Below are 23,308 nucleotides of genomic sequence, written 5' to 3'. Positions count from 1 at the left end.
CGGGATTTCCAAAAGTCACCTCAATGACAGAAACCCAGGTGTAGTGGAAAGGGGCTTGTTATGAACAAGACACTTATGTCACATTTATGGCTCTGAGATGTTTTCAGGAACTGAGGACAAGAGACCAAATATGACAAAGGAAGCTCCCACTGCTCTTACGGCTCAGGAAATTTCATGGATTTTCGGATCTGTGATCCAGGAACTAGAGATGAAATCAAAATATATGTGAGAAATATATTTTAATTATCTGCATGACCAAACGCATATTTCTTATATTCACAATATCACACAATCTAGTGATTTTGCCATTGGTGCCACTGCCCTTGGACACCTGAAGCCACCACATCCTTGGCACCAGGCTATTCCTGGACTCTCAATGCTTACATTTCTTCTGTGTCAGTCATCTCCAATAGCCCTACACCTTGTATCACACCTTTAGGATCCAGAATCTAGACAGAATCTTGCATTTGGCCAAGCTTAGTTCAAGTCACATGCCTGGCACTTAGATGCAGGAGAAATATCTACCTCCATACTCAGTAGTAGAGGAAGTAGAACTCTGCATCTTAGTGAGACCCGTGCATTGGGGCATGTCCCCTAGGTAGAGAAGGTATTGGATGCTGGAGAGCCAAAAGATGACAAATATATCCGATCTGTTGTAGTTACTCCTAATACCATCATGTTTGTGGTCTCCATGCCTCTGCTTAGGCTGGGAGCTCAGGGAAGTGCACACCTTGCATCCAGAATGAGTACCTGAGGAATGCCTCAGCGCTTACCCGACCTCAAACAGAGCTTTTACAGGCATCCCTTCTTTGGACCACTTGCCTCAGAATCCCCTGGGCTGCTCGTTAAAATGCAGATTGCTGAGCTTTATGAGACCTACCAAATCAGAATCTCTGGCGGTGCAGCTCAGGCATGTGCATGCTTGCCAACTTCCTGTGTAATTTAGTCACATGCCCATACTTGAGAACTACAGTTTGGAGCAAGAGTAAAGGAGGCAGGTCATCAGCAAGGTTTGAGCTCTGTCTTGAAGGACAAGACAAATTTTGATGCATGGTGTCATTCCAGACGGGGAGAATGGCAGAAGGGTGCAGGATGTAGTGGTCAGTGGTCAGGGATGAGAAAGTCCTGGTGACCTGAGGAAGTGAGTGGAGCAGAAGTGGGACATCAGATGGGTGTGTCCAAACTTGCTATGGTGGAGAATGGGGAGCTCTCCAGTGTTGCCCAATGGGGCTGTGATGTAATGGGAGCAGGAAGGAAGATGTCACAAGGGCAGTGATCATTCCTTTCTCTTCTGCATTTTCCTGAACTGCTCCCTCTTTGCACTTCCCTTCTCAATTGCGAAGTAATAGTCAAGCCTCTCAGAGAACATGGAAAATACCCTGCGGGGGCAATATCCTCCAGCAACTGGAAGAGCCTTGGGATGCCCAGCATCCTGTGGATCCTGGGACTGGGATAGGATGGAGGGGACAGGGCTCTGAGGGTGGCTATGGCTGCTGCTGCTCTGGACCTCAGGTAAGGAGATGCGGGGGAGGGATGCAGATGGCCGAAGGGGTGCCTGCAAAGAGGGGTTTCTCTCACTTCTTTAGAAGGTACTGGATAGGATCAGGGTGTGTGCTAGACACAGGGAAGAGACATGAAGGTAATGGATGCACCTGTCCCAGCAGGAACTGGGTGATGAAACAGAATCTGGAGCTTCCTCTAGTGCACTGTGAAGTTGAGAAATGCGAAGTCATCCAAACAACCTGTCATCCCTATGTTGATTTCCTGGGAGATGTGAAGTGTAAGACAAAGTCTCTCCTTAAAGGAATCAGGCACTGAGGTAGAGGAGGATTAGTAGAAGGGAAAGGTAAATAACAAAAGGGCAAAGTCACAGCATGAAGACAAAAATACAGTGGAAGTCCTTCTAGCAAGGCACAGAGAGGCCATGTGAAAAAGAGGTGAAGGGTTCTGGAATAGACAGAATAGGGTTCAAATCCTATCTCTACCACTTTCTACATTTGTGACCTTAGGAAGTCCTCCAACCTCTCTGAGCCTCAGTGTCCTCATTTGTAAATAGTATCTATTCAGTATTTATTTGCACATGGTACCTACTTCAGAGGGTTGTCCTAAGAGTTAAGTAGTGGACTGATGTAAAATTCTTAGGCTCAGTATTTAGGGCATAATAAGTGGCTTAATAAAAGTTATGGAGGAGGAGGATGATGGTGGTGGTGGTGGTGCAAGCAGGTGCAGGGTGATCAATGGTATTGAGGGTTGAAAGGGGAAAGAGATTAGTGCCGGTGGAATTGTTCAGGTAGACTCTACTCTGGGACCAGAAGGGGCAGATGTGGGTGGCAAGGAGTGGGGAGAGCATTCAACCTGGGGATGGCAGGAGATAGTATGAAGTCCTGTGTACTAGAAAGCAAGGGACATGTCTTGTGTACTAGAAAGCAAGGGACATGTAGAATATGGGTTGTAAAACTGGTTAAGTTCTTTTTTACTTGTTTTTTTTTTTTTTTACCATTTTATTATTAAAATTTTCCCGTCTATAAAATATGGAAAGAATAGCCACCACAAACTTATTACCTAGATTCAAATTCAAACATTCAACCATAATTGATGTTTTGCCTTATTTGCTCCATATGTATTTATAAAATTGCTGAACCATTTCAAAATAATTTATAGAAATCCTAAATTACTCATAAATACTTGATAGAGCTCCTAATACTTTTGATCTGCAACCTTGTATCTGCACTGGGGTCTGCAGATGTAAGGAAGGTGGAAGAAACATTTGCTCAGTGAAGTACTTTGACTTCCCATTCTAGGATTCCAAGCCGTAGGCGAAGGGGAAAAACAAGTGCTTGCTGGGAGGAAAGAACTGGACCACAGTTGGTTCTTACAACATCATGCTCTCCTCCTCCAGCCTGAAGGCCTGGCAGTGGGAGAAGAGCCAGGCCTCCCCAGAGACACTGGTGCACATGAACACTAGGAGCAAAGACCTAAACTGGGCCTAGGCTGGGCGATACCTGCTGAAGGATTGTCCCAGGGAGGTTGTAAGCAAGGTCACAGGGACTGAGCTCCGGCGGCAGGACTTGGGGCTGTACCAGTGCATGATCGACCTCTGACCTCAGAACCCCCATGTCCTGTCCAAACAGATTCGGTTGATAGAGTGCAAAGGTGAGAAGCAGCAAGACCCAGGACAGGGAAGCGTTTTTGCGGAGACTGACCTCAGCCACAGGCTGGGGCCCCATCTGCTGGGAGGGCTGCTTTGGAGAGATGGCGCAGAGTAATGGGAAAAGCTCCAGACTTGAAATCAGTGCACCTGGGTCTTCCACACTCACACTTTGTGAGTTTGAGAAAGCTGGTAGCAGCTTCATATTCCTTTTCTCCAGTAATTGGAGAAAACTCTAAGCTAATGTGGCTAAGGAAACCAAGTCTAATACAGATTGCTCCTGCCTGAAGGAATTATTAGTCTCACAGGGGAGACAAAATATAATCCTCTGGAAAGAGTACCAGCAGTAATGACTGAGTATGTACCGAGAGGAAAGGGTAGTTAGGGACTGATTTTTAGTTAGGTTTAAACAAACGAACAGATAAGGTTTCTTCCTGGGTGGGCTTGGCCTGTCCAGAGATAAATGGACGTTCCTTCAGTGCCCTGGGGGGAGTCCTTCTTTATTCTTCTTGACTTTTTCTTCAGTTTTCCAGGTGGAGGAGGGTATGGTAGTTGCTGACCACAGAAAGAAACTTAATATACCGTGGGGATATAAGGAGGTGATGGATGTTGTCCACCCAACCCCATGGTAGGAAGGGAGGCCTGAAATGGGAACTTAGGAGACAAGGCAGGCCGAGGTGGGGGTGGGGGTCAAAGGGGGGGGGGCAGGAGGGAGGTTCCCTGCCTCAAAGGTTGGAGGCAAGAGTAGAAGGACCGTTATGGCAGGTGAGTGGGTCACTTGACTGTGATGGGCTGGGAGGACATGGGTGCTAAGAGCTGAAAGATTAGACTACGCTCACTGGACGAGACTCCAGAAGAGGCTGAGGCCAGCTGGATGTCACAGAGATATATAGGAATGGAGTCAGGAAACGTGGGTCCCAGTGCTGGTTCTGTCTGCTGAGTGACCTTGGGCACTCCCTGTCACCCTGTTCCTTGGGGGGTTGGACTGGATGGTATTGAATGCTCCTTCTACCTTTGACCTTCCAGGACCCTGTGAATGTTTCTCTCGTAAACAGAGTACAGTCCCATGGCAATGATTTTGGGAGAGGGCTGCTCAGCATGGAGGAGAAGGAGGTCCCTCTCGGGCTCAGATTAAGTCAGCCGGGTTGTGCAGATAGGCTGGCAAGCTCCGGGGATGCTGAGCCATCCTCAGCAAGCATTATCCGGGCGCCCAGTAGGAGCCCATGTCAGGCAAGGCTCTCAGAAGGGCTTTTTATCTCTTCCAGAAAATGGCACTGGCCAAGAGAACCAACCAAGGCAACCTGGATCCAACGTAAGTTGTGTCTGAATGAGAGTTGCTCCATGGAAGCCAAAGCAAAGCAGTGTAAGGGCTTAGCTGAGGCCCTCAGCTCAGGTCCCCACATGTGGACTCCAGGGAGCCAGGCTGACCACATGGAGGACTTTCTTCTGCTCCAGGCAGGCCAAGGGAGTCCAGAACCCTAACAGGCAGAATGACCCTCACTTCCGTTTCTATTCTGAAGCCCCAAAGCAAGCATTGAATGTTATTACTTCAAGGCAGCAAAAGTCTCATCCACCAGCCACAGAGGAAAGGAGCTGGGAGTTGGGGAGCTGAGAACATGCAGGCATATTATACCCTGACAATGAGGCACCACTTAGAAAATGGGGCCCTGGCACCAATGGAGTCTGAGTATTAGCAGCCTCTTCCTCAGAGTTAAGGAATGGGATCAACAGAAGTCCATCCCTACCCAGAGTTGTCGGGGAGTGCAAGCCATGGGTGGGTGTCAGAGAACCCTACCTGGAGGGGAAGAAACGTTGAAGGCACAAAGGGGGTGGCATTCCATGCCAGGAGCAAGTGGTGGGAATGCATGCACAGAGTGTGTCAGCTACAGAGGCAGACAGTTGGGCTGAGTGTTGAGCAGAGGGTAAGGTTGACGCAGGACCATGCGTTCAGATTGTGGAAACTCTTGAAGGCCACGCAGTCATGCACACTTTGTCCTGTAGGCAATGAGGAGCACGAAGGGCTTTCCCTAGGCCCCCTGAGGGGAAGAGTGAGGGTCTCGGTGCAGAGTGATCCAGCAGCTATGTGGGAGGTCTGGAGAAGGGAGGTGTTAGGGGCAGGAGGCCAGATAGATTCCTTTAGTGTGAGCACCGGGGTTAAGGATCCTGGGAAAAATAGAGGCCCCGTCTTCAAAGGGTATAAACCCCTGCTTGGCTGCTCTCATAGCCAGGAGAGGCTGAGCTTCAGAGCAGAACATTCAGCAGATACTCACCCTTTTGGACTCTGGGTGGGGGGGGTGGGGGTGTGTGACTTAGGATTCCAGTGTTTGCCCTTTCCACAGGCCTGCTGCTGCTGGTGATTGTTCTGATATGTGGATTCATCCTGAACAAGGTTCTGGTGTTCTCTGTCTTGTTTATCTCTCTCTGGAAAGCCTGGGCTCAGGTGAGTGGGGGCCAGGGACAGGCTTGGGTGGAAATAAATGAGGGGACACAGGTGGTAGCTGCAGCTGTGGATTTAGAGGGACCAGCTCCCAGGAGTTCCCCAGAGCCTATCCCCTGAATTTCTTCACTTCTGTGCTAAGAAGTCTGGAGAGGAGGCAGGGCCCACCATTGGGAATGATGTGAATGGAGTTGGGCTGGTTCCTTGGGATGGGTGGGAGGGGCAGGGTGAAAATTTTTGTTACTGGCAATCCAGTCTTATCTTCAGAGGAGGGAGGAAGACGCAAGCCGGGGCTGGCGTGGATACATCATTTTCTCCCTTCCTTCCCTCCTTCCTTCCTTCCTTCCTTTTTCCCCCCAGATTTATTTATTTGAGAGAGCAAGAGAGAAAGAGAGAGAGGGAGAGAGCACAAGAGGGGCAGGGGCAGAGGGAGAGGGAGAAGCAGACTCCCTGTTAAGCAGGGAGCCCAATGTGGGGCTCGATCCCAGGACTCTGGGATCATGACCTGAGCCTAAAGCAGACTAAGCCTGAGCTTAACTGACTGAGCCACCCAGGCACTCCAGATGCATCATTTTCAAATATCATTCATTTCTGTCACTCTTCAGGTAAGGGAGCCTCCTGAGGTGTCCCCAGGGCACAGCAAATCCAGGGAAGCAGACTTAACCTTCCAGGAGCAGACAGGCATGCCTTCCTCCACTAACAAATACCATGTTCCACTCTGTTCAGTGGTAAATAAGAGGTTTCCTGAACTTCTTTGTGAGATCTCTGTCTGAACCCTCTCTTACCCAGAGGGAAAAGAGTAGTAATGGGGGGGGGGATGTAGAGGGCTGGCTGCAAAGAAACCCATGGAGAGTCATCAGGGCCAAGGGAATGGCAGTCGATTTCCGTATTGGGACTCACAATTGGGACTCACAAAGTGTAATTCAGATGAACTTTATATTTGTTCTCTTACTGCTGTCTAGACTCACTCTGCTGAGGATCTTGCTGGCCCCCTGGTAAAACATACAGGAAGACCCATCACTCTTCTGGTCATTTTTTGAAAAATAGACTTTATTTTTGAGAGCAGTTTCAGGTTCACAAAAAAACTGAGATACAGTACAGAGTTCCCCTGTCCCACCACATGCACAGCCTCCCCCACTATAGACATCCTGTCCCTGAGTGGTACATTTGTTAGAATCGATGAATCTACATTGACACATCAGTGTCACTCAAAGCCCATAGTTCACCTTAGGGCTCTTATTTGGTGTTGTCCATGCTAAGGGTTTGGACAAATGTGTACTGATGTGTACCCACCACTGTAGTATCACACAGAGTAGTTTCACTCCTTAAAACCCTTCTGTGCTCTGCCTATTCATCCACACCCTTCTGGGCATTTCTAAGCAGTATAAAGTTTATTCCTAAACTAGCTTCAGTTCAGTAAGGGTAAAAGGGGTTCCATTTAAAATGAAATCTTCTCCTTCAGATCCCCTAGATTTTGTCCCTCTGTCAGAGGGACAGAAGGGTACAGGCTGGCTTTTCTTTCTTTCCTCAGCCACCATCTCTACCCCTTGCTGTAGTTTCTGACACCCCAGGACTGGAGCAGTGGAAGGGAAGAGGAAAGAAGCAGGGAAGGTCTCACCTATCGCTGCTGCTCTGAGGGTCAGTCAGCTTAAGTTAACCTTTTATGAGAGAAATTTACATTTATGAAGGAAATTCCCATTTGTAAGGGTGTCTCCCTCTCTGTACCAGGATGAGAAGGTTGACTCTATATCATAGAAGAAACTTATCCATGGAGAAGGCATGGATTGAAATCTGCATAATGAACCTTACCTCTTGTTTACAGTGCTTTTCCTGGAACTAATCTCCCCATACTGGCCTCCCCACACCTGTCTTTTGTCTTTAGCTGAAGACAGAACTTAAGCTGGAGTTCTAAGCCACCTTGGGGAGTTACTCAGTTTTTCCCCTGGTTATCTCCCTTATACATGAGGTATACATGTTCATAAACTTTTGTTTGTTTTTCTCTTGTTAATCTGTCTTTTATTACAGGAGTCTCAGTCTCTACCAGAAGGATAGAGGGAAAATTATTTACCTTACCTACATCAGTCAACCTCTAGCTTCCTTCCATGGGGTCTGTCCACCTCCAGGCAGCCTTTTTGGACAGGATCCATGACAACCCATACTGGTGGTCTCACACATGTGCAGCTCACATCTGGTCTGTGGGAAATACCCACTTCATTCACCCCAACAAACTCATGGAACCCTGGTGGATCCCCACACAACCAGTCTTTCACTCCTTCATTGGGACATCTAGCCAATGGCAGTCTCTGTCCGTTACAGTTCTTAGGCTGGAGTCAGACACCAGTCTGCTGTGTCTTTCAAGTGCAGAAGACATTTAAGCTCTCCAAGTTGTGATCTTGAAGCCCCTTTCCCTGGGCTTGAGGTAAGGAGCAGACATCCACTCCCCTCTACCCCCAGGGTCATAATATATCCAAACTGTGTCTAAAAATCCTCTCCCAATCTTCAAAATCCCCGCAAATGCATAACTTTGGTGTGGGTGAGGTTTGGATACCTTTTTGCATGGGTTGCCCATGCCTCACTCTGGAATATGGCATCTATTTTCTTGAGACTTGTGTTAGTTGCAGACAGCTAAATCCAATCTGCCTATTTTATATACGAAGGGATTTTTAAAAACTAGAATAGTAAATGATTTACAGAATCAGATTCTACTGTGAACCACTGGGAATGACTCTCAACGCTACACTACAGGGTAGGGCTGCTAAAGGGGTCACTGCTCTTGTGACAGGACCCTGAAGAATCAGAAAACTTCCCAAATCAGGAAGCTGCCAGCCTAGCTTCTGGTTCCAGCCTCACCCCACCTCAGCCACAATCCACACCAGCAAAATGCATGCCTTTCCTCCAAACTTAAGTCTTGCACAAATGCATTTGATTGGTGGGGCCTAAATTATATCTGGAACCCTAGCTGTCAGAAAGTCTGAGAAAAGATTGTGCAGACCTTTTACTGTGCAGAAAGGCCCATGAGAAGGAGGAAGGACTGGTCCACAGCATCTGCCCAAAGAATCTCAGCCAAAACTGAGATGAAAATAGTTCAGATTTGAAAGGTCTTTGTTTTGTTTTGTTTTTATGGTCAATGAAAGACAAATACAAACATACATTCTTTGTTGTGTTATGACAAATATACCCTTTTGTCTATTATGAAGTTATTTTATAATAAAAGTTCCTATTTACCCAAAACAACATATTGGACATTATTATATGTTGCATATCACATAATAAGATACAAACACAGTGAATTCTTATTTTTTCCTATTCCAAAATCTATGGTACTTTTCTCAAAAAATCTCTGCATGTTTAAGAAAATGACTCCTATTTCCCATCACTCTATTTCAATCTACTTCTGGGATGCCCACATGATCATTAATTATTCAGTGACATTTGGAAAATTCAGGTTCCATGGCAGTCACATAAGTGAAAACTGGATAAACTAGATCCTGTTCCAGGCTGGACATACATCGTCTCATTTATGTTAGGAAGTAACATCCTCCTAAAGGATGGAGGAGAAGGCCAATTGCAAACAGAATGCAAACATGCTTTGTTTTTGCTTTTTTTTTTTTTTCTTAATATAAGCTCTTTAAGTGCTCAAAACTGAGTTGCCACACTCCTTACCCCTTGGCACAGTCACTTACGGAAATACTTTACCACTTACTTGGTTTAATGTGATTTTTATTTTTCTCATCTTCACCCACCCATTATGCTCCCTCCCCACAGGCATCCTCTTCATATATTTAACATATGCCCTTTCAATCTACTGTCCATATGTTTATTTTTATCTGTGTAGATCCTTGGAAATATGTAGTATTGGTTTTATGTGCTTTGTTTTACACACATTATATTCTATTGTATAAAAAATGTGCACTTCAGTGGAAAACTGCATTGTCTCTAGCACACCCTTCTGCTCTCTGATTCTGATTCTGGGGGAGCTATTTCATAGTTTTGTAAGTTGTAGGTAAGTGATAGACATGCAGATTCTGTCTTGTCTTCCATCCCCTGTTGTGGGAGGGAAATAAACCCCAGACTGGTTTGCTTTCCTATGCAATTTGTTTCAATATTCCTTTCCTCCATATAAATGTATGCTTCTTGACTTCCTTTTCTAACTGGTCCTAACATCTGCCTGGTTTATTCACTGAGTATGAGTTAAAAAGAATCTTTAATTTTTTTAACTGTATGAAAGTTGTGATTTAACCTTTTTTTTTGAAAACTGTAACTCTGTTTATAAATTTCACACAATCCTTCTACTTTGCTTCTGAGACTATCCTTGTTGCTATATGTAAATCTAAGTCTTTGATTTTTTTTTTTACTGCTATGTATGATTCCATGTAAGTGCTGAATTTTACTTATCCCTTCCCCTTGTGATGGATACCTCACCTGCTTCAGCAGCAGACTATAAAAAATAAACAAACAGGCAAAATCCAGAAAAACAAAAAGCAGTTTGAAGTAAACATCCCCATCATCTTCCTGGAGGACCCATGTAAGATATTTTCTAGAGCACCCAGGGGGCATAAGGCAAATAGAACAAAGGTTCAGAGACACGCCCATATGTGTATTCACCTGATTATCACACAGGTGCCTCTGTGACTTGGTGGGGAAGTTCGGTCTTCCCAACTGATGATGATGGTCTATTGGATAGTTGCTTAGGGGGGAAAAAGGCTTTTACCCTTCTCTCACACCATACACAAAATGAACTAACATGGATCATAGACCTAAATATGAAAGGTATAAACAATCAAGCTTCTAGAAGAAAACGGAAAATGTGATCTTGGAGTAGGCAAATGTTTCCTAAACAGGACAAAAGAACCAGTAACCACAATAGAGTATACATTCAGGAGTTGGATACTGAGTGCAGGACAGTCACACACTTATTCCACATGGAAGTTCCAAAACGTTCTCACATGTTCACTGATACTGAATCTTATCCAACTTCCTAGTCCCTGCCAGTCTGCTGAGTACAAAGTGGAAGTTCAGTGTTTCACACGAGTGCTCCTCTGAGAACTAACGAGATCAAACCTCTCTCCATGGGCTGGTTAGGCATTTGGATTCTTACTGCGCTGGATCTCTTGCTTCTGTTCATTTTGCTGTTGGATGTCCTTTCTTCTGCTTGCTGATTCTTAGTAATTCCTTGGTTCATTAAGGTATTCATCTATGGTCAGTTTTAGACACTGCAAATATCTCCCCTCAGTCTCTCATCTGTTACTCGGCAAGCACATATGAGGCCAGGCCTCAGTGATTTGGTGCAGAAGACACAAGGAGCCATTTTTTAGATTTAGACAGTCTATTACTTACACAGGTAGTGAAAGGAAGATCAGCTGAATGTTCCAGCTTCCTGGGGTCCTCGTCCCATACTCCAGAACAAAATGGGTCAGAGAACTGCAACCAGCCGTGATACCCCATAGCTGAGGAGCCCGTTGGTGACGGCCACTTAGTGATCTGACGGTTTGTTCTGAGGGGGTCAGCAGAAAGCCTCGTACCTTATCAGAACACGGAGGGTGATGAGAAACTGCCTTCCAGGAGGGGATCAGGTGGTGAGTGGCAGGTGTTCACTGCCATTGTCTCTTACTCCAGGAAGAGGCCAAGTGCATCTGTCTGACTCAGAGTAGCTGCAGTTCAAACCTCCGCCTGCATGGCTCCTGTGGCTGCAGGTAGGCGGGCCAGTGTCCACGTGGAGCTCTTCGCCAATGTTGCTTTTGTCCACGAGAGCCTTTGTCTGAAGAATAAATGTTTGTGCTGTGCGCTGAAACCATTTATAACTACATTCCGTTTTGGCCACATCTTACTGCCTATGTGAACATGACTTTGCTCTTCCACTGTTCGTAAGTATTACTTTACTTTTCCAGGCATTTTCTTGCCCAGGCAAATGGTTTCATTGTTCATTATAGAAACTTCCTGAAAGATCCATCGACTCTTCAGTGGAAAGCATCATGAGATAGTTTGCACCCTAAGAATCTTTGAATCCCTGCCTCAAAATCCTCGTCTTGCTGTTCCTACCAATCCTGGACTGCTGTACTGCAACCCTTCCCCACTCCTGATGCAGCCCCTGCTATGCCAAGACCTGTCTTAAACAAACTTCTCAGTAAATTCGGAACTTGCCTTCCTCTAGGATGCTGCCACAGCTCTGCCAAGACGGTCTTCTCCCTGATCGCCATGAGCAATAAACTCAGCTTTCTCATCCCCACAGGTTGTGTTGCTGATATTTGGGATGACAGCATTTGACAATGTAATTAAATCCATCCATTTTTCCCTTTATGACTTAGGTTTGGGGATCTTATTTAAGATGTGTATCCCAATCTGAAGCAGAGTAATATTTTGAATATTGTCTTTTAGACAATGCATAGAGATCTTCTCATACATGATCTTCTATTAGCTTTATAGTCTCGACATTCACAACCACCACGCAACAAAGAGATCTGTCCCTTCTGAGGGGGGGGCAGGATATTGTTAAAGTTGACCTCAGTCACCTAAAGCTGTGCCAATACTCTAGTCACTAACCACACATGGCTATTTACATTTAAGTTAATTAAAATTAAATGAAATACCAAAATTCAGTTCTTCAGTGGCACCTGCCACGTGCCAGATGTTCAACGAGTGGCTAGCAGCGACTGTGCTGGGCAGGAAGATAGGGGACCTCTCCACCACAGCAGGAAATTCTGTCCCACAGCCCCGCTTTCAAGAATTCTCTTTCAACAGAACCGGTTGGCCAACACAGCTTTCAGTTCCTTGTTATAAATTTAGCATCTTATTAATATAGATTGAAACATTTTATAGCACATGGTACTTGACTTAGAGTTTCCATTCAATTAAAGCAGAATTTTCTCTTTAAAAAAGAATCACACTTCTGATTTTTTATTTTTCATTCTCAAAGAAAGGGCTCATATGATTTTGGTACCTAAATCCTTTCACCCTTTTCCCCCCAAATCTCCTCCAGTGCTGCCTTGTCCTTGGGTCTGTGGGTGCAAGCACAGCCCATTTGGAGGGCTGATGGAGACACGCTGCTGGGAGCCAGGGTGGATGAGGGCTGCTCAGCAGTGGGCAAAGTGCTAGGGTGTGTTGGGGGACAGGGTTCCAATGCCTGGCTCAGCTGTGCAATCTCTGTGAGAACTTGGATAGTCACTGGCCTGCTTTGCAGCTCAGCCTCCACAATAAGAGGCTGGAGATGAGCTCTGTGGTTCCTTCCTTATCAGATCAAGGTGAATGCCCGGATGCTGCTGCAGGCTCGAGCAAAGCAGGACTCACAGAGAGAAAAAGCTGCCTGGCCTTCAGGGGGCTCACAGTATTGGTAGCGTTAGGACAATATCTACCACAGCACAGGATTAGGTACCATCGTGAGCAGCCATTGCATACAGGCCTCTGTGCCAGCTTCTTGCAAGAGGACCCCTGTGAGGCTAATTGGGGAGGAGCCCCAGGAGGAATTCAGCACAGTTTGAGGCATGACCAGCATGGCAGTCAGGACTGGGACCTTGGAGAGACCAGATACACTGGGGGCCAGAGAAAGGGGTGGGCACAGACTGTGGGGTCTTAATGCAGGGTGAAAACACATCATTGACCCACCATGCCTGAGAGTAGAGTCCCTATGCTGCCCTGGGGCCCAGAGAGACTCCACGGCCCCCCAACCATGCACAGGTAGTGCATGGAGAGAAAGAATAGAGGAATGGTGGGGCTCCTGGGTGGCTCAGTCTGTTATGCGTCCCACTCTTGATTTCTGCTCAGGTCATGACCTCAGTAAGATAGAGCCCTAAGTCAGGCTCCCCGCTAATCATGGAGCCTGCTTAAGAGTCTCTCTTGCCCTTTCCCTCTGCTCCTCCTCCTCGGCCCCACTTCGCTTGTGCATGTGCTCTATCTCTCTTTCTCTCTTAAAAAAAAAAAATAGAGGAATGGCCTCTTCTTTTACCATAGTTCTCTTCTTGGGCATTCTCAGAGCTTTCTGTAGCAATGGTGGAGGAGTGTGATGGGGTGGAAGGTGTGGCATGACAGAAATGGGGAGAAGCTGGGCAAAAGTGAGTGCCTGAGGCAGAACTGAGGTCTCCAGGCCCAGAAACAGACCCTGAAGGTGGTGGACCCCCACCCAGGCCTAGCTGCTCCTTCCTCCCCACTGCCCTCAGAGCCTACCTGTAAGGCTGCTCACTTCCCCAATCAAGGTGTTGGCCTTTCTTGACTCTTCTAGTTCTGAAATGCTGGGAAGCTGGAGTAGAATCAAGCTCACCTTCTGCTTCCCTCTCCCCGGAGGCCTCCCCTCTCTCCTTCACTGTCAGAAACAGGTTGGGGGTAGCATCCTTGGCGAGCCCTATGTTTGATCCTGCCACCTGTCCTGCTGGTGCTCCTGGCCTCAGGTGAGATGGAGAGGGTGAAGGGGAGGGATGGGGCAGGGAGGAGGGAGGCTCTGTGACCAGAAGGCTGGCTTTGGGGACTATGCTGTGGGTGTGCACTTTCTCTCCCCTCACCCCAACCCTGGGAGAGGGGTAGCTGAGGACAGCTAGGGCCCTGACTTGAGGTCTTGTTATCCAGGTTCCTGGGGAAATAGAGTTGTGCCTGTGGAACTTTATGAATTGGTGGGATAGGCACTCTCTGCAATGCCAATACCCTCTCAAGGGAGAGCCCTATGAGGAAAACCCAGTGTCAGCAAATATCTGCAAATGAGTCTGTCAGATTAGTCGCAGCTCCAAGCCCCACGTGACAGCTCAGAACTCTCAGCACACAATCTGGGGTGGGCTAGATGCTGGCTTTTTCCTCACCATGATTTAGCTGAGGGAGGAGGACCTCCCTACTGATGTGGAAGCTACAACTCTTCTGGCAACTTGGTCACTATTCTCAGAATTATCAGCTTGGTGGTGTCTCCAGGGGAGCTTCCTTCTTGAGGAAATGCTCCCTTCCCTCCCAAGTCTGGGAATAAATGTCGCTCACCCCCTTCATGTGTTTCAATCACCTCAGATCCCACCAGATCTTCTTCTCTGATCCAAGGGGAGTAAGGACCCTCTCTCCAGGGAAGGGCTCTTACCTCTGTTCCATGCTGATAGTGCCAGCCCCAACTGATGGATCTGCCCAGGGCTCACTAGACAGAAACCCAGAGTCTCTCTCTCTGTTTCTATTTTTCTTACACACATACACCAGCAGCGATGGTGTGCAGACCTTAGGCACAGGTCACCCCTGGCCTAATGGACCCTGAGGGACAGTCTCTAGGTCCCCTACTTTCTCTCACAGCTTTGGGGCCAGACTCCATTCTGTCTTCTGGGCCCATGGACAGTTGTTGTTTACTTTCTTTATGTTTTAGCCCCAACCACTTCTCCTGTGTGGACACCCACCTAGCTTCTACCAAGTACAGGTAGGTCTGGGGTCTCAGTGAGGTGCATGAAGAGGGACCGGGCACCTCAGATTTGAGGAAGGAAGCATCAGGGGGGCCTGCCTTTGTGGTTTGAGCTCCTGGGGCCTGGGCTGGTGGGAAGCTACCTTCAGGGCTTGCTAGGCTTGAGACTTTGGGAGATAAACATGCACGATCTGATCCGAACATAAAGATAGCCATGAATGGGCTGGATGCCCCAGGCGGCAAGCCTGTTCAAGAAGACCCTGCACCTGTGTGTCCCAGACCTACCCTTTGCTTCCTGCTAGCTTGGGGAGAAACTCCTCCCCTTTGGGCCCAGGGCCAGCTTGGACTTCAGCTGATTATAAAGATCCCAGGCATCAGTTACCCCTGGCCTGAGGGATCCTAAGGAGCTGACTCTATCCCCTTTCCACTTCCTTTCAAGGTTTTTGGAGGCTAATCCCATTCTCTATGTTCTCCTTAGTTCTCATCACTTCTCCAGAGGGGACCTCTCACCCACTCTCTCTCAATGGCTCTGAGCTCGAGTAGGTCAGGTAGGTCACCAGAAGGGAGAGTCCTAGGAAGGGATGGCCAAATAGCTCATGCAGCCTCAGACTCAGGAAGAAGGGACCCAAGGATTATTTCCAAGATGGTTGAAGTACAGGGTGCTGTAGAGGCATTTCCAAAGCTCACATTCAAAATTGGGGAGAGAGGAATAAGGAGAAGGACAGAGGTCATTAACTCTAGAGGAACTATATAAAAGTCAGTTAGACATGGGATTTCTGGAATGAGACCAAATAGAACCAACATAACGTGGAAGCCAGAGGCTATATTGGTGTGCAAATGGTGGGTGCAAGATCACAGATGGGAAGATGGTGGCTGGAGACATAACAAAAAACAGGTGAGAGGAAACTTTTTATTTCTGCTCTTGACTCCTGCAGTCATGAGATTTGAGACCATTATGACCTTCCCTTCATTGCAGAAATAGCCTGCATCAGCCTAGGTCACAGGTGCTCTAGGGCACCATGTGGCCCAGCAAAAGCAGTGGGTGATTGATGAAGACAGGTGGCCAACTGCCTATGGGCACTTGCTCCCTAACCCTTTCCTTCTCCAAACTCCAAGGCAGGTGGGTTACAAACTAAAGAGGATATCCCAAAGTGTTTAAAGGTGAAACGCTTGCCAGAGGATGGGAATGGCAGCAATGTGGGTACACAAGGGGGTACTCTTATGCTCTAGGTACCACTTTTAAAGCTCACGAGATAAAAGGATCTAGCCTTCCATTCTTCCCCTATCACTAGACTGGGTATATGATTAGCCCAGGGGAATCTGAATTCAGAAGCCAAAATAACCTGGTGCCTTAAGAGAACTACTACCTTAAAAGAGTAACAATATACCAAACAAAAGAAACCATCTAAAGAAGAACTATGGGGACTGACATCACAATAATTATAGGTAAATATTGCCCGTATGGCTAAGAGGTAAGGGAAGACATAAATTACATGAATCAAAAGGAAGAACCATTAAAACTGCTAAATTAAAATAATGGTTGTGAAAAATATTATGGTTGAAATAAGACCAAATATATGTGATATATAAAGAATAGATGTGGTGGGAGCATGAGCTAGAAGAGAAGTTCAGGAAAGTTCCTGTACAGCATTAGGAGATTAAAGAATCTAAAGAATTAAAGAATCTAAAACAAGTGAAGGGGCACCTGGGTGGCTCAGTCTTTAAGCATCTGCCTTCGGGATCAAGCCCCGCATCGGGCTCCCTGCTCCGCGGGAAGCCTGCTTCTTCCTCTCCCACTCCCCTTGCTTGTGTTCCTTCTCTCGCTGTGTCTCTCTCTGTCAAATAAATAAATAAAATCTTTATTTATGAAAAAGAAAAAAAGAATTAAGACAAGTGAAGAGACATGGAAAAGTAGATGTACCAACATATGGTTACAATAATCCCTGTGAAAGAAAAAAGATGGAAGGGAAGAAATATTTGAAGAAAAAATTAATATAAACCTCTCAGAATTATAGAAGAAGAAAAGATCTCGGATCAGAAAGACTCATATATTGCCAAGAAGAGAAAATAGGAAACACACACACACACAGCCCTAAACCCATGATATGAAGTGTAAGAACATCAAAGACAAAGAGTAAATTCTAAAGACTTTCAGGTCACCTATAGAAGAACAAGAATTAGATCTACATTAGAATTCTTAAGAGGAGCACTGGATGCCAGAAGACAGTTGAGTAATATTATTAAAGGATTGAAAAAAAGAACTTTGTACCTAGAATTTTATATCCAGCCAAACTGTCATTCAAATATGTGATCATAATACTTTGGGACTTTGAAAGCCTCACAGAGTTTGCCACATGCAAAGATCCCCTCTGAAAATACACTTGGAGGAAATACTCAAAACCAATCCAGAAGATGCTGCAAGAGGTGAGGAAATAGTGTGATCAAGCACCTTGATAAATCTATTTTTTTCTTCAACAAACAAACAAAAGCAGCTAGAACCAAAATGAAGAAAAAGAGAAAATATATCCATGGCAACTGAAAAATAACATTCCAGACAACATCAACATGTGGTGAGAAGAGACCAGAAGACCATGAAAGGATGGCAAGTACTTGTCTCATGAGAGAAAATATGTAGATAGTGATAAGTTTAAGGGAGCAATAGGAGTAAATCAATATAAATATGGGTCCTCAGTTAAGTAAATAGAACATAGACTCTTTAGAAAGACAATTATCATATGGTTTCACTCATATGTGGAACATAAATAGCGCAGAAGGTCATAGGGGAAGGGAGGAAAAACTGAATGGGAAGAAATCAGAGAGGGAGACAAACCATGACAGACTCTTTACTCTGGGAAACAAACTGAGGGTTGTGGAAGGGGAGGTGGGTGGGGGGAAGGGGGTAGTGGTGAGGGAGGAAGAGGACACCTGTCTAGCCAGCCAGATCAGCCGAATCAACCCTGGTGATCGATGGGGTGACAGATTTCGCAGCCAGATCACCCTCACATCCTAGTTTAATTTTTTAAAGAACTCGATAAACTTACTGTAAAATTATATGGAAAAATAAAGATGCATGAATAACTATGTCAATCATGAAAAAATAAAAATAAAAAGATAGGACTCATCTTACCAAATATTAAGATATATTACTAAGTAATATAACTGACATCAGTGGTGCTGGTACAAGAATTGACAAATGAGACAATGGCATAGGATGGACGTCCAGACAGTTCCATATATACACAGAAACATATTTTATCATAAGGAAGCACCATGAATAAATGGGGCTAAGGGCCCATTATTTGGTAGACATCCTTGAGAAAACTGGCAGAATATATTAAAAAACCCCAAAAACCCAAAACCCAAAATACTGGATCCTTGCCTAACATTAAACACAAAGATGGACTCCCGATGGATTCAAGACATATATGTGAAAAATAAAATTATTAAGTTAATAGAAAAAAAAACCCTACAGATGAATACCTAGGGATGAAGAAGGACTTCTACGAAGTTTCAAAGGCACAAATCGTAAGGGAAAAAAATATTTAATTTGATTACATCAAAATTGAGGAATTCTGTTCATTGAATAACACTATAGGAAAACTTATCAAGCAGATGACAGACTGGAAAAAATTAGCTGAAAATGTCTAAAAGTAATATAGCAATACAATCTATAATATACAAGGAGCCATGCCAATCAACAAGAAGAAGACAAGAATCCCAGTGGAAACGGGTAGAACATGTGAAAGGCAATTTCCAGGAGAGAGAATCCAGAAGGCAAGCAAGTAATGTTCACACTTGTTAGTAGTAATCTAAGAAATGTCAATTAAAACAACCATGAAATGGCACTTTATACCTTTTCAACCAGCAAAATGAGGACACAGTAAAGTGCTCATTGGGGATAGGAATCCTGTGAGAAAATAGACATATTATTCCTCCCTCCCTGATAGCCCCACAGATGTGAGGAGGAACCTTCTGGAATTCAGAGCCTAAAGCATCTCAGGGGCTATCCAAGATGTCATAGTTGAGGAAAATGAGGCCCAGAGATCCCATGGGGCCGGTCAGAAACTGTCACCCAGAACTTAGGAGCACAGACAGGGCAAACACCCAGACTCTCTATTAATGGCTCCTGAGAGCCATCCCTGGGCCCCTCTGTGTGGCCCCCACACCTGGTCGGCCTAGCTCTGATTCTGGGGCCTTCTCCCTACCACTTCCCCTACCCCCTCATTGCCTCAGCAAATCTGCTCTTCTTCTCTGGCCTCAGTAGCCTCTGCTGATGGCTGGGCCTGACGGCCCTGTCTTTTCTGACCTGGTGGAATTGTTCCTATTCCCCTGGATCTATCCCTCCCAACCCACTGAGCTCTGATCCCTATCTCTATCTGGAGCCAGGCTTTTAGGGGAAAGGAGGGGGTGGCTGGAAGTAGGTAAAAGGAAGGGAGGGTGAGAAAGGGGGAGATCAGTAACAGGGATAGGGTTAGAGGAAGGGACAGGGAAAGAAGGTGGGGAAAGGATTCACCTCGGGCACCTGGGTGGCTCAGATGGTTAAGCGTCTGCCTTCGGCTCAGGTCATGATCCCAGGGTCCTGGGATCGAGTCCCACATCGGGCTCCCGGCTCAGTGGGGAGCCTGCTTCTCCCTCTGACCCTCTCCCCTCTCATGCTGTTTCCCTCTCGCTCGCTCTCTAAAAAATAAATAAAATCTTTAAAAAAAAAAAAAAAGAATTTCCTCCTCATCCTCCCTCCTCAGGGTGATAAGGATACTGTAGGGACAGCAGTGATGGAGGTTTCTGATTGTGTCAGACCAGCCTGGGCCCCAGGACTCTCGGGTATGTCCTCCATGGATCCAAGATGAGTACCTATTCTCCTCCCCCTGCCCAGCTATTGGGAGTTCCCCCCTAACCACTCATGCCATAGTCCTGTGAAGAAAGCCTTCTTGAGACAACCTCCAGCTCCCATTCATCTCTGTTGACCCTTCATCCCAGTACTGAGTACTCTGAGACCTACCTCCCTAACTCCTCCAGGCTGATCACCCATGGACGGTTTCTCTGCATCTGATCAACACCTCTGCTCCCTGGGCTGACCCCCTGGTAGCACCTTGTCCCACCTCAGCCCTGCTCCTTCTCTCCCTGGATTCCTGCCCTCTCTCACCACCCCCTCAGCTGGGCACCTACCTCACTTCCTCACCTCTCCTCTGTTTCTTGCCTCTGCACTACCTGAAATTCCTATGTATTTTCTCTTGTGCTCAAATGCAAGCCCTTGAACTGAAATGTGTAGGGGGAAAATGAGCAAGATGGCACATGAATCTCACCAGCTTTCTTCTCCTCCCACTTCAAATATGTTAAAAGCTAAAAAATGACTCCAAAATAAATTGTTAAATTGAAAATAAGAAAGGTTGTAATCAGCAGACCAGAAACTGAGGAATTCCTAGAAGTTATAAAAAAAAAAAAAATCAGATGCAATCAACATGGCAAAAGCAGATGCCTTGGCAGCCCAAAATGTGAGCAGAAGACAATTATTCCAAAATGCTTTGTCCACAAATAAAATGTGACAAAGGATCCATTATTCTGTTTGCTCTATACATGATGAAATTCATAGTCTAAGAAAAAATAACATTGAACAAACAGGGTAATTGCCTGTGAGTGAAAGATAAATGTTTCAGGGAACAGAAGAAGATATCACATCCATAAAACAAGAAAAGCCCAGAGTCATATTCAGAACACTGAACATCTAGCAAGGCCAGGGCATTGAGCTCTCAGAATCTACGTCCACCACAAACGATCTTAAGGGAAATGCAGCCAACATATTTGCCATAAATATAATGTTAGAGGTAGGTTTTTGGTAAATGTTCCTTATTAAAGCCAGGACATTCTCTTCTATTGCTGCTTTGCTGAGAGTTTTAAATTAAGAATTGGTGGTGGTAGGGGTGGGGGGAGTGGTGCGAATGCTTTTTTCTGCATCAATTGAAATAATCCCATAATTATCCTTTATTTCGGTGATGTGGTGAATTAGATTGACTAATTTTCAAGTGTTGAACATAGGTCACATTCCTGAGATAAATCCTACTTGGTCATATTGTTTTATGTTATATACATTGATGGTTTTGATTTACTTGTGGTTTGTTAGAGATGTTTCTATCTATGTGCATAAGGCACGCACATCTGTGCTTTTCTTTTCCTATAATGTCCTTGTCAGGTTTTAATGTCAAGGATATTCTGACTTTACAAATCAAGTTGGGATATGTCTCCTTTTCTACCTTCAACTGTTTCTGTAACATCAGTGTTATTCCATCTTAAGTATTTGGTGCAGCTCACTAAAGAAGTTGAAGAAAATTGAGCCTGGAGTTTTCTTTGTGGAAAGGGTTATTTTACTCTATGTAAATTAGACCTTAGTTTTTTGATGGGAAAATAAATGTAAAGAAAAAATATAGTGCGGGGCGCCTGGGTGGCTCAGTCGTTAAGCGTCTGCCTTTGGCTCAGGTCATGATCCCAGGATCCTGGGATCGAGCCCCGCATCGGGCTCCTTGCTCAGCGGGAAGCCTGCTTCTCCCTCTCCCACTCCCCCTGCTTGTGTTCCCTCTCTCGCTGTGTCTCTCTCTGTCAAATAAATAAATAAATAAATAATAAATAAATAAAATCTTAAAAAAAAAAAGAAAAAATATAGTGCTGTGTTAAATCATCTTGTACATAAAAGCCTGATGTATACACATTTTTAGAGTTTTTGATAAATCCTTCCAAATTTCCCTCAAGAAACATTGAATCCAGTTTATATTTCCTCTCTCGGTGGAATGAGAGTGTTGGGTTTTTATGGCCTTATCGTCACAGTTATCACTGTGATTCCAGGCAGTAAGTCCCCACAAGAGGTAAATAGAACTCCCCACTCTTGAAGCTACTCACCCCTGGAGTGGAGGAAAGGAAGGAAGGAAGATGCGTTGGGAGGGCAGAGAGCCTTTGAACGCAGGGATCTGAGCGCTGGGAAGGCATATTAAACAGGAAGGGTGAATAAAGAAAGTGTAACAGGTCTTCTGGGAGCTGAGAGATCTGAAGTGACAACTGAAGCTCATTCCTCTACCCCATACACCGGGCGCCTCGAGTGGTGCCTAAGACTGTAAAGACGAACGAACGAATGAATGAACGGAGAATAAGCGAAGAGACGGAAAGTTTGGAATCAGCAAAGATCAAGCTTCCTTGTTTGGGGATTTGCAAGTTCAAGCTCAGATGAAGACTTTTACTGTGAGTCCTGTCTAAGGAGAAGAAAGTTGGCAGAGGTGAGTAGGGGGAGCACACCTAATCGTGTAGGCCCCCCTCACCCCCAATGAGCAGATGACACAGCTCCTGGACGTCAGAAGTCTGTCCTTCTGATTCTTAGAGCTCCGGACTGAGTGAAGGGTGGGGTCTTGGGCCAAATGCTGGGTCATTTCGGCTGCAGCCGGGCGGCTGTCTGGGCGAGATAGGGTTGAGTGAGAGGAAGTTGAGTGGGCCTGCGCGTGCAGCAGGGGGCCAGGCCAGGGGCCGAGGGGCTGGGGGCGTGGCTTCTGGAGAAGCGGGGGAGGGGCAGCCAGCGAGGGGGAGGCGGGGCGCGGGGGGCGGTGGGGGAGCTGGTGGGTGATTAGACGGGATGGTAGGAGAACGGGAGAGAGGGATAAAGATAAGGAGACAAGGGAGTAGTCAAAAGGAGAGACAGCTGTGGGGGGGGGGTGCGCGTGCGCGCGCGCCCTCACGTGTGACAGCACAGAAGCCCCTCCCTGAGCCCAAACTACGCTCTGAGCCTTAACAATTTGCATCATTTGTCCCTGTCGCTCTAACCGTGACAGAAATAAGATCGCCTGGGAGCACGGAAGGGGTTCTTTGCCAGTGTGAGCGAGAGGGGCTGCTCTGACCAGCCAGGAACTTGGCAAGAGAGACGGGGCACCATGAGGAACGCATCAGTGAGGGCTGAGGGGATGAATGAATGGAGTTGACAAGAACCTCCTTGCGAATGTGTGTTGGTGAAAACCTAGGATCCAAGGTGCCCTGTCCCAGCCCCAAGCCCCTACCCCTGGGTCTCTGAGCCCAGGGAATCCCAGGGAGTCCGCAGCTGAGGGTCCAGAAAACTCACCCCAGCCCCCTACACCAATCCCCTGCTTCAGGCTAGGAGGCACCCCCACCGGGCCAGTTTCCAGGGGGGGACTGGAGAGGATGGGAAGTCTTCTGACCCCAAGAACCCTTGCTGGGCTGGGGGGTGGGGTGTGGGGGGCCGACTGGGTGGAGCAGCCACACCTGCCTGAAGTTTCGGGGAAGAGGGCGTAAACAGCATCCAGCACCGCCCTCCGTAGGCTCTGCGGGCCCCGCTGTCTGCTGATCACAGTGGGTCCCACAACTTCCTCACTTCCCTAAATGGGCA

At 46.4% G+C, this 23,308-nt stretch overlaps 1 protein-coding gene across 2 annotated transcripts; it reads left to right on the top strand.

Moving 5' to 3' along the window:
- The first annotated feature begins 1,331 nt into the window (after positions 1-1,331).
- Positions 1,332-12,456, top strand: LOC135365559 (triggering receptor expressed on myeloid cells 3-like). 2 transcript variants are annotated; one of them, XM_064597585.1, is made up of 5 exons: positions 1,332-1,512; positions 4,414-4,460; positions 5,488-5,588; positions 11,202-11,278; positions 11,516-12,456. In XM_064597585.1, exons 1-5 carry the CDS (start codon positions 1,487-1,489, stop codon positions 11,559-11,561), a joined length of 297 nt encoding a protein of 98 aa, XP_064453655.1. In that variant the 5' UTR covers positions 1,332-1,486; the 3' UTR covers positions 11,562-12,456. The 2 variants fall into 2 exon arrangements, with proteins under 2 accessions (XP_064453655.1, XP_064453656.1); XM_064597586.1 differs by adding an exon at positions 7,902-8,004 and having other exon boundaries at positions 11,202-12,456.
- Positions 12,457-23,308: the final 10,852 nt, after the last annotated feature.

The sequence above is a fragment of the Mirounga angustirostris genome, unplaced genomic scaffold, assembly GCF_029215605.1.
Source record: "Mirounga angustirostris isolate CCGP_5_RB_7025 unplaced genomic scaffold, mMirAng1.0.hap1 SCAF_8, whole genome shotgun sequence".
NCBI lineage: Eukaryota > Metazoa > Chordata > Mammalia > Carnivora > Phocidae > Mirounga > Mirounga angustirostris.
The sequence above is the reverse complement of the archived record's forward strand: the minus strand, read 5'-3'. Positions and strand labels throughout refer to the sequence as shown.